The following is an 11,337-nucleotide window of genomic DNA, read 5'->3' on the forward strand; positions in this document are numbered from 1 at the left end:
TTGTGGCGGGCGCCTGTGGTCCCAGCTACTTGGGAGGCTGAGGCAGAGGACTCGCTTGAGCCCAGGAGTTGGAGGTTGCTGTGAGTTGTGAAGTCACTGCACTCTACCCAGGGGGATAGCTTGAGGCTCTGTCTCAAACAAAAAAAAAAATCACAGCTTAAAAGCTACGAAGCGTGTGATGCTGGGCAGCCCCTGACACTTCCCTGGGTATCTAGGTGGGTGCCCCTCATGCTGCCTTTCCCCACCCAGGAATCAGACATGTCCAGCAAAATTACCAGTCACTTCATACTGGACACAGTAACTGATGTTTACCAAACATAGTTACTATTGTTCTCAATACTCTACACATACCCACTCATCTGATCTTTATAGCAAAGCGAAGTATGTATTATTATAATTTCCCTGACTTATAGGATATAAAACCAAAACAGAGGGGCTAAGTGACTTATCTAAGGTCTCACACAGCTAGATGCTACAGCTGGGATTCTACCTAGGAGGTCTGACTTCAGAGCCCACTTGCTTCACCACCAAGCTATGCTATCATCACTTGTTTGCACCCTTAGCACAGAGGACCACCCCCAAATGGTTGACTCTCTGACAGTTCAAAGTCACATAGAACTTTATCCCAATTTAATATTTAGCTGTTTTTGTCAACATGTGGAGGCACTGTACTTGCTGTCAGTTACTGTGTGTATCTATAAAAAACTAAAACTGGGCTCAGCGCCTGTGGCTCAAGTGGCTAAGGCGCCAGCCACATATACCCAAGGTGGCAGGTTCGAATCCAGCCCGGGCCCACCAAACAACAATGACAGCTGCAACCAAAAAAAACATAGCTGGGTGTTGTGACAGGCGCCTGTGGTCCCAGCTACTTGGGAGGCGGAGGCAGGAGACTCGCTTGAGCCCAGGAGTGGGAGGTTGCTGTGAGCTGAGATGCCATAGCATTCTACCCAGGGGGCTAGCTTGAGGCTCCTGTCTCAAAAAAAAAAAAAAAACAAAAAAAACAAAAAACAACTAAAACTGTGCCTGTAGTACTAGGTACTTTGCCAAAAGTAAAATGCCACATAAAAAACGACCAGTTGCTCTTTAAAACATATAAAGACATGTCTTGACCTCTCAACCATAGGATAAAGTCCTCTTTTAAGGGGACATTAGATATCAAAACCTAGAGTTCAAAGAAAGGACAAAGTTAGAGGGAGCCCCACCCTTACAAAATGATTAAGGCCAGTGGTTTTAAAAATTCTGAGCTTGTCAGTGGCAGGTTTGGAAAAGCTCATTGTCCAGGCAATTGTCCTCCTCTCAGGAGGCTATATGGGGACTGATATAATGGTGGACCCAGAACTAAGAGGCAGGGATGTGCCTCACCTCTGCTGCCCCCATCTAGGTTCAAAGTAACCAAGGGCCATGATCCCTGGCCGCTACCCACTGTGAGAACAGGTTCCTATGAACACGTCTTTTCCGTGAAGGCTGACTCCTTCAGATTTCCCTTCTGAGCTCAGGATAGCTTTCTGTTTCTAATGATGACAGTAATAATAATAATAGCAGCAGCAAATTCTTATATAGCACTTACTCTGTTCTCAGTGTTTTTGCACAGTTAATTTAATGGCTGAGGAACAAAGGCTGGGAGGTAAACTCCCTGCCACTAACTGATCAGATGGTTCTCTCCCACCCATTGGGTTGAATCCTGAATCTACCACCTAGCAGCTGAGGGACCTTGAGGAAGTTACTTAACTTCCCCATGCTCAGTTTCCTCATTAGTAAAAGGAAGATAATTACTTAGAAGGATGCTGAAAGAATTAAATAAATTAATATACAGTAAGCTCAGCATGAGTTTATTATTATTTATATATCCATCTTCCTCACCTTGGAAGGAAGGATCCTCTCCCTCTTCTCTGCCTAATTCCCATCCCCTTTTTAAAATGCCCCTTGATTGGGCGGTTCCTGTGGCTTAGTGAGTAGGGCGCCAGCCCCATATACCAAGGGTGGCAGGTTCAAACCTGGCTCCAGCCAAACTGCAACAAAAAAAATAGCTGGGCGTTGTGGCTGGCACCTGTAGTCCCAGGAGGCTGAGGCAAGATAATCACCTAAGCCCAGGAGTTGGAGGTTAACTGTGTGATACCATGGCACTCTACCAAGGGCAATAAAGCGAGACTCTGTCTCAAAAAAACAAACAAAAAAAATGCCCCCTCAATTGTCATCTTCTTCAGGAAGCCTTCCTGGCCCTGAAGGCCCTGTCCAGACAGCACCCTGCACATATCCTCTCTCTCTGGGACCATCTGGCTCCCTGGCTGGTCAGTGGGCCATTCAGGGCAGGGCCCACACAGGAGTACCAGCAGCCCCATCTCTCCAAGAAAAGTGGAAAGAGTAAATGGAGCTGCTGGGGAGTGTGTGAAGTGGCCAGGAGAGGGAGGCTAGGGGCGTGTCAGGATGGGTGAGGGTATCTCTAAGAAGCTCAGCAGGGCAGAACAGGCCCTGGAGGGTGGGAGAAAGGGGCTGAACAGCAGCTAGGGGAGTGTGTGTGGGCAGAGGGACTCAGCATAAAATGTCTCTACCTGTTTTCTCGTCCGAGTCTTCCCTGTCCTCAATTTAATGTAGCGTGCGATCAACTCATTTCGACCTAGATTGGAATAAGAACAAAGGAGGACTGGGCAAAGGGTGGCGAGGCTAGAGGCAGGAGACCCCTTACCCTACAGGAAAGCCACCATGGGACCCTCCCCCAAATATTGACCCCTTCCCGCTCTCTTTACTCCAAATGCCCCCAAATTCATAGCAGGGCAGGCAAAGGTGGCTGGGGGCGCTGCAGGGTAGGAAGAAGTGGGGGTGAGCAGTGCCAAGCACCCTGGCAAGCTTCCCTGCAGAAAGACAGGGTGAGGGTGGTGCAGGTCGGCAGGACAGTGGCCAGCAGGGCCTGTCCCAGCATGGCAACCTGCCATGCCAGCCCCCAGAAGTGCTGCCCTCCCTTATCACAGGCTCCAAAGCTCTAAGTGTGTGTATTTGGGGTACGTGTGTGAATGAGGTGGTGGACATCTCATATGCATCCTCCATGCAAGTCTGGAAGAGATCAGACTAGGCTCCTGTCCTAGCTCTGTCTATCCTTGCCATGGGGGAAATCGTGGACAAGTCTCTTTCCTTCTCTGGTAAGGGAAGACCAGGAAGGACAGGAAGGAGGAACCAACAGCTTCTAACATGCCTGCTACACTGTGTCAAGATTTGTCACTAAGCATGTTATCATGTCCTATGCCTGTTGCTCCTATGTCACGGGTTACCAGTCATGTTCCCGCCCAGTGAGGAAGAACCTTGTCAGCCTTAGGGTGGGGGCTCTACTTAGCACCATGGACCCCTCTGATGGGCCAGAAGCTGGCTAGTGTCCAAGGCAGGGGTACTTTCATATGTCAGCATCCTCAGGGTATACACCTCTAACCCCCAAATCCAGGCCCTCTGTCCCCCAGCCCCATGGCCTCCCCAGATTGGCCAAATTCTCCAAATTCCTCTCAGATGACAGAACCAGCCCCACAGCTCCTCCCTTCCTGCTGGCCCCCTCCACCCCACTCTCTCCACCCTGGCTAAAAATACCCTGTGGGGCTGCCCCAGCCATCTGGAAGGTAGTAGTTGGGGCAGATGGCCCCCACCCCATGGAGCACCCTGGAACAATTGCCTGCCCCATTGGGGCTCTGGGGCTGAGGGTGGGTGTGGCAGAAGGGTGGGGCCAAGGGACACAGGCAGCCCATGCTACTCCCCACACCCACCATGGTCTGGGTGCTGGAGGGAAAAGCTGCCGACCTGCCTCACTCAGCCAGGGGCTGCTAGGGAAGTTTGGGGGTAGCTGGCAAGGAATCAGGCTGAGAAGGATTGAGCTATCCCAAAATGCAGCTCTGGGAAAGACTTCTCAGGGCTAGACAGGAAGGGACACTCCATTCTGGAGGCAGGCAAGATGGCAGAGAGGCCAGGGAAACTGCTGAGACAGGGGGAGGGAGTCTGAGGAATGAATGTATCCCCACATCCCTCCAGCCCTCTTCCCAACACAGGTAGTTGTCACAGAGTGACCTCCTCCCTACACTGGAAGGTACCATGTAGGAACCCTCCCCAGGACTTACCCCTCAGGCCCCTTCCCACATCCTCCCAGGAAGGGACCCTCCACCAGGCCTCGCCTGGAGCACATTGGTCTGACCCAGTTTCCTAGGTCCACTGAGTCAGCCCAAAACCTCCAGGCCAATGGAGGGGAAGACAGAAGGACAGGCGGGAGTGCAGAGGTATGGGCTGCACTCTGGTAGGGGGTAGGCCGGGCTTGTTTATGAGGAGGCAGGTGGATGAGGATCCAGACACATAGGCTTACACGCCCAGACTTGCCAGGCAGGTGCTGGTGGCCTCTAGGACTTCACCAAACCGGTTAGGTGAGGGGGCAGAGAGCGGGGGAGTGGCCAGGGAGTCAGTCCAGTGTCCCTGGGCCTCCCCACACGCACCATACATCTTGCCCTCGTCTGACAGGATGATTTTGCGCCGGCCGCAGGGTGGATAGATGGCCAGGGCCTCCTGGAAACTCTGCTCGATGTCCGGGCTCCACACGCCCTCTGCATCGTTGTCCAGCCCTTTGTCCAGGCCCTCGGGCCCATCCTCCCGGGCCTCCCCGGGGCTGCCGCTGGCGTTCCAGCTGTTGGACGCTATTGTGCTGGTTGCTCTGGGCTCTGGGCCTGAGCCCACTGGGCAGCCGGAGCCTGAGGGTAAGACATAGAGGGGTCAGGGCCAAGGTCTCCCTGACCACAGCAATCTCCTATCCCCCAGCTGCTGGCTCTGGACCTCTGCTCCCACCCCAACCCTACTCCAGGGGGAGGTGTTCTAGGGTAGGATGGAGGTAACCAGAAGTTATGTTCATTCACAGCTGTGTGATCTTGGATGAGTTACTTTACCTCTCTGAGCTTTGGTCCTATAAAATGAGGAAAGGGTTTCTCTGAGGTTGCAAAGGTTAAAATTTAAATGAGATCAACTAAATGCCTGGCTTATAACAGGTGATCAATGACTACATTAATAATGCCTCATTTTCATATTTTTTTTTTTGGAGACAGAGCCTCAAGCTGTCCCCCTGGGTAGAGTGCCGTGCCATGGCAGCTCACAGCAACCTCCAACTTCTCGGCTCAAGCGAGTCTCTTGCCTCAGCCTCCCAAGTAGCTGGGACCACAGGTACCCGCCACAATGCCTGGCTATTTTTTGGTTGCAGCCATCATTGTTGTTTGGCGGGTCCAGGCTGGATTTGAACCTGCCACCTTAGGTGTATGTGGCTGGCGCCTTAGCCACGGCGCCGAGCCTCATTTTCATATGAATTCAATTCTCACAAAACTAAAGCAGGGAAGGCAAAGACTCATCTCCATTATTCAAAGAGGGAAACTGAGGATCACATGGCCATACAGGTGCCAGAGACATCATGATGAGAAAGAGAGATGGCACAGAGGGACAGGGCTGTGTTTCTGTAGCTTTGAGGGGCTTAGGACTCTCACTCTCTCAGCTCCTCTTCCCTGGTGTCCAAATCCCTGACCAGGGACCCTACCCCTGATTCTCACTCTAGCATCAAAGCAACCCTGATGAGGAACCCTTGTGGGATGAGGGTGAGTCCCTAACCCTGGAAGAGTATAGCTTCACCTCACCCAAACAGATAACTGATCAGAACATACCAAGGAACCTAAACCTGGGGCAGAAACTGTCCCTGAAATAATAATAACAATTATTATTATTAGTGAGGGAGCAGCTGAGAAGGTGCCTGGCCCACATAGCCTGGCTCAACCCCACCCTCTCCACCATCCCACTTCCTGTTCCCGTACCTCCCCAGCCCACAGCAGCCCATAAACCACCCACCTGCTGGCCCCTGGCCTGGCCCACATCATGGATGGGCCAAGGCTCTGTAAACTGTGCGTTCCCTGCACTTGCCAGGCTGGGATACTAAGTCAGACCACACCCAGCCTGTGCCCCATCATGCAAGCCCCAAGACTCACCCCCAAATCCTTCGGCCCCACAACCCATATGCCTAATGTATATCAAGGTTCTGGGAGTCTAGATCCTAGTACTCTGCTCTGGGGAGCAAGGAAGTGGGGCCAGAGGGGCGATGCAGAGAGGTGGGGGAACCTGTCAGAAACCAAGGAGAGGGCTTGGCGCCTGTGGCTCAAGTGGCTAAGGCGCCAGCCACATACACCTAAGGTGGCAGGTTCGAATCCAGCCTGGACCCGCCAAACAACAATGATGGCTGCAACCAAAAAAAATAGCCAGGCGTGGCGGGCGCCTGTGGTCCCAGCTGCTTGGGAGGCAGAGGCAGGAGACTCACTTGAGCCCAGGAGTTGGAGGTTGCAGTGAGCTGTGATGCCACGGCACTCTACCCAGGGGGACAGCTTGAGGCTCTGTCTCAAAAAAAAAAAAAAGAAACCAGGGAGAAGAACATGAATTCCAGGTCCCATCGGCTTGGTGAGGCTTGAGGCTGTCACTAATGAATAGGCAGGAAGGCCCCTGGCCTTAATGTCCAAGATAGATTTGAAATTTATTTATTTATTTAGAGACAGAGTTTTACTTTATCGCCCTTGGTAGAGTGCCATGGTGTCACAGTGCACAGCAACCTCAAATTCTCAGGCTTAAGTGATTCTCTTGCCTCAGCCTCCTGAGTAGCTGGGGTAACTACAGGCACCTGCCATATCACCCAGCTATTTTTTGTTGCAGTTGTCAATGTTGTTTAGCAGGCCTGGGCTGGGCTTCCAACCCACCAGCTCAGTGTATGTGGCTGGCGCCCTACTCACTGAGCTATGGGTCCCAAGCCATAGATTTGGAATTCAGACCTAATATGAACAGTACCCATTATATGCCAGTTACTATTCTGGGATTTTACACACATTGACTCATTCAATCCTCACAATAACCTTATGGAGTAGATACTATTTTATTCCTACTTCACAGAAACAGAAAAGTTAAGCATCTTGCCCAAGGCACACAGCAAGTAAGTGCTAGATCTGGGTTCTGAATCCAAGTAATCTAGCTTAAGTCTCATAAACTTGTGGGATAAGGGGAGAGGGCTGAGAAACCCTGCCACCAGAAGAAAGGAGGCCCAGCTGCCATAGCAACTGCCTGGAGCATGCCCATGGGGCCTAGACCAGAGGGTCCCGCTCAGCCCAAGCAGCCCCAGCATTAAGGACCCCCACACTGCTGTATAGCACTTTCTGTAAAGCCTCTAAGACCACCAGGAATATGTACCCCATGGCGAGTGGGCCTCACCCCAGGAAACTATATCTAGATCCCCAGCCCTCTACTCACGTCATAAGGGGAATTCTTAGAATAGAAATGTGAGGGAGCAGGGGTGTGCCAGCTGAGGGGTACCCAGCAACTCCAACATGGAAGCAGTTGGGATGCAGGGCTTTCTCTGACATTGCCATGGGGCTGTCAGAAAAAAACAGAGGGGCTGCAGTGTGCTAAGATCCCTCCCAATGAGGTCCCTCAACTCATTCCCTCCAGATCTCTCCTGAGGCCTCCCTGGGAGCAACTGGAGCCCAGTACTTGAGGGGTCCTGGCAGCCCAGAGTTCTAAAGCAACTTTCCTGCCTCCCCTCATCCAGGCTGTGCCCCCCCTTCTTGGAGTGATGTCAGCCCAGCCCCGCCCCGCCCCCCGCGGGAGCACTGTGGCCAAATATGGCGAACACAGCAGCAGGCTTGGGAGCTGGGACAGACTGGGGGGGCGGAGCAGGCGGCCCCTGGCTGGGACCGCTGGCAGCTGGTGAGGGGGAAGGGATCTGAGGGGCGGCCCAAAGGATTCATCCAGGAGAGAATGGGACCACCGTCCCTTCTCTCTCCTAGCTCCTAGGCACATGCAGGACTTTCTGGAAACGTTCCTGAGGCAGAGGCGCCAATATAGGGGCCCACAGGTGGCACCCCCTATATATAGCCATGCACAGGAGCACACATGTGCAGGTATGCTGCATGGTTAACAACCTAATATCTGCACCCATGAGCTCGTCGCTGGCAGGCAGGCAGCTGCTGCAGGCGGGAGGCTGAACTGGCATCTCATTTACATGGAGTCAGGAGAGGGCTGAGCACTGCTCCCCCAGAGTTACTGCTGTGGGTGAGAACAAAGACTAGCATGTGTCCACTCTCCTCTCCCTAGACCCCCAAACTACTGGGACCCTGCCCAGAGTGAGAGATAGGGGTCATAGCTCCCTGGACAGATGCAGGCAGGACGCAGCAAGCAGAGGGCTCAGGTTTGGGAAGGAGTTGACTGGGGCAGTGGCTCCAGCCCAGGGCAGTGGGGTGGCAGTCCCTAGGTGTCTAGAACCTCTGCCTTGCTGGGCTCTGCCACTAAGAGGGGAGAGAAGGGAGAGGGTGGGGCCTGGGACAGAGATAGGGGAGGGGGAGAATTAAGGGCTGGAATAAAGAGAGGCCAGGTGGGAGATGTATCCAGGGAGACAAACAAGAGATATAGAAGCATGGAGAGTAGGAGACAGAAAGACCAACCCTGCAGGAGTCACACAAGAGACCAGGAGAGTGAACGTGGGGAGACCCAGAGGAGAAATATAGAGAGACAGCAGATGAGGTGCTGCAGACAAAGCCAGACCCAAGGACAGACAGACAGCTGGCTGGTGGGGAGAGGAACAAGTGATCATAAACAACAAAGACCCAGAGAAAGGGAGACACACAGCAGGAGGTAAAGGGAAAAGGGGGTGGGGACCAAGAAACTCAGAAGTGGACAGGAAGTGCAGGAAGCCTGAGCCAGGAGAAACCAGGAGAAAAAGACAGAGACCCAGAGGCCAGGGCAGACCAGAGAAAGGGAGTGTCAAGGGAGGCCACTGCTGGGGGTTGGGGTCAGCCACACAGGGCCACATCCAGGATACCCCAGTGCTGTCCCAGGAGTTCCGCCCTCCTTCCACCTCTTCATAGAACACCTCCGTGTGCCCCTGGAGAGGCCCTGTTATGACACATTGCACCTGCAGCAGCTACAGGCCTGGTGGACTCAGTCTGCTCTCTGGCTCAGACACACCATTCATACCCTTCCCTTTTCCTGAGGCTCTCAGCCTTCCAAGCTCAGAACCTTCTGGGTGGTGGCAGGAACAGGAGCTAGGAGGCTGGGTGAGCAGGCTTTGGGGCCCTGGGGGAGATAAGGGGCACCTTGCTGCCCACTCCCCACCCTGAGGCCAGACCTGCCGGAAGAACTGGCTGGACAGCTCCAGGATCCAGGCCACAGCCAGAGCCAGGGCTGCCATTGAAGTCCTGGACCCCCACCCCCACAGGCCCTGCAGCCAGACCACCCAGCCCTATAGCTCCTTTGTTGGGGGGGAAATAGGCCTGAAGCAGGGAGTGTAGGTGGGTACTCCTTACTCTTACCCCTCCCCTTGCACCAGCCCTACTAGAAGGACAAACTGAGCTGTAACCTTACTTGCTCAAGCAGCCAACAGCTATCTATCCTTATAGGGACTCCAGCCCCCTAAGTGCTCTCATTTTGAGTACGAACATCACACTCAAAGTAAGGATGATCAGTGGAATCAGCAGTTTTCTCCCAAATCTCTGCCCTCAAACTTAGGCCACCTAGGCCAGGCTGACCTGCCAGGAGGTAGAGGATAGGGAGGGCAGCTGAGGAGGGCTAAGGGAGCCTCCCACCCGCTTTGCCTTTTCCTCTCTCCTCCCCCACCCACTCCCACAACGGGCCAGCTGTTCTCCAGCTGCCAGAGGCTCCCACCCTAGAAGTGGCCACAAGTTGGGACCAGACTGGGGCAATGGAGAGGAGATGGTGTCTATCTCCTTTACCTCCAGCCCTAGGCTCCCTGAGGGACCCTGCCAAATGGCCACACCCTGCCAGGGTGGGGAGAGAGTACCCTCCTCCTTGGAGCAGAGTCTCAATTTTTACAGGAGGAAGCAATTTGCAGAGCCCACTAGGAGGGAGGTAGGGCCCTCCCCTTCCACCCTCTGCTTATTAATATGCTTCCAATTTGGGAATCAAGACTCTGCCCCTCCTCCCTTCCCACTTGGGGCAGGGTCTTTCTCAAGAAGCAGCCCGCAGGTCACCTTCTGCAAACCTCTGGCTCCTCTTCCAATAGCAGGTAGGAGGACAAAGACTCAGAGCTCTCTAGCCCCTTGCAGAGAGGAGGGGCCCAGCTCCCAGCCCTCTGAGACTGTCTAGTCTCCTCACCTTGTCCCATTCTCGGTTACCCAGTGGGGGACAAGCTGAGCAGGCAACTCAAGTGAGTGGGTTTCACAGTTCTCAATGAACATGTCAGGGCCCTTGTACTCTGGGTCACCCACTGAGCTGCTGCCAGTCATTTGGTCAATCCCATCACTGGTCACAATGTCTTCTACAAACACACAGGTGTCCTCCCTCTCATTCTTACACGTCTCCAGTGTATAGTCACTGTCTTGTACATTCACTCTTATTTATTTATTTTAGACAGAATCTCACTTTGTCACCCTTGGTAGAATGCCGTGGTGTCGTAGCTCACAGCAACCTCCAACTCTTAGGCTCAAGTGATCCTCTTGCCTCAGCCTCCCGATGAGCTGGGACTACAAGTGTCCACCACAATCCCAGGCTCTTTTTTTAGGGCCAGGGTTTCACTCCAGTTCAGGCTAGTCTCAAACTTGGTGGGCTCAAGCAATCCACCTGCCTCAGGGGGCACCCACAGCTCAGTGGGTAGGGTGTTCCGGCCCGGGCCAGCTAAAACAACAATGACAACTGCAACAACAACAACAAAAAAAATAGCCGGGTGTTGTGGTGGGCCCCTGTGGTCCCAGCTACTTGGAAGGCTGAGGCAAGAGAATCGTTTAAGTCCAAGACTTTGAGGTTGCTGTGAGCCATGATGCCACAGCACTCTATCCAGGGTGACAACTTGAGACTCCGTCTCAAAAAAAAAAAAAAAATCCACCCCCCCTCAGCCTCCCAGAGTGCTAGGATTACAGGTATGAGCCACCCAGCCTGGCCTGCACATTCACTCTTATTTTCACCTCTCTCTTTTTCTTTTTGTTTAGGAGGCCCAGGCCTGATCTGAACCTGCCAGCCCCGATACACTGGGCTGACACTCTAACCATTGAGCTAAAGGTGCCCAGCCCCTCTCTCTTTTCTGTGTTTTTTTTTTTTTAAATAGTAGTTTTATCCTTTTTCTGGTTTTTAAAAAATTTTATTGTGGTAAAATACACATAACATAAAATTTACCTTTTTTTTTTTTGAGACAGAGCCTCAAGCTGTCGTCCTGGGTAGAGTGTCATAGCATCACAGCTCACAGCAACCTCTAACTCCTGGACTCAAGCGATTCTCCTGCCTCAGCCTCCCAAGTAGCTGGGACCACAGGCGCCCACCACAACGCCCGGCTATTTTTTGGTTGCAGCCGTCATTGTTGTT

The 11,337-nt window shown here is 53.0% G+C and overlaps 1 protein-coding gene across 2 annotated transcripts in view; it reads right to left on the reverse strand.

The window, feature by feature from the left end:
* Nucleotides 1-11,337, reverse strand: part of TEAD3 (TEA domain transcription factor 3) — a 25,698-nt gene that overhangs the window by 9,868 nt on the left and 4,493 nt on the right. For both annotated transcript variants that reach the window (XM_023512845.1, XM_023512844.1), the window contains exons 2-3: nt 4,458-4,709; nt 2,550-2,614 (exon numbers count right to left, since the gene is read on the reverse strand). In XM_023512845.1, the coding sequence (XP_023368613.1) occupies nt 2,550-2,614; nt 4,458-4,464 (72 nt within the window). In that variant the 5' untranslated portion in view covers nt 4,465-4,709. The remainder of the gene's footprint in view (nt 1-2,549; nt 2,615-4,457; nt 4,710-11,337) is intronic.

Source organism: Otolemur garnettii, unplaced genomic scaffold (assembly GCF_000181295.1).
Source record: "Otolemur garnettii isolate 467f Iridium unplaced genomic scaffold, OtoGar3 scaffold00031, whole genome shotgun sequence".
NCBI classification, from domain to species: Eukaryota; Metazoa; Chordata; class Mammalia; order Primates; family Galagidae; genus Otolemur; species Otolemur garnettii.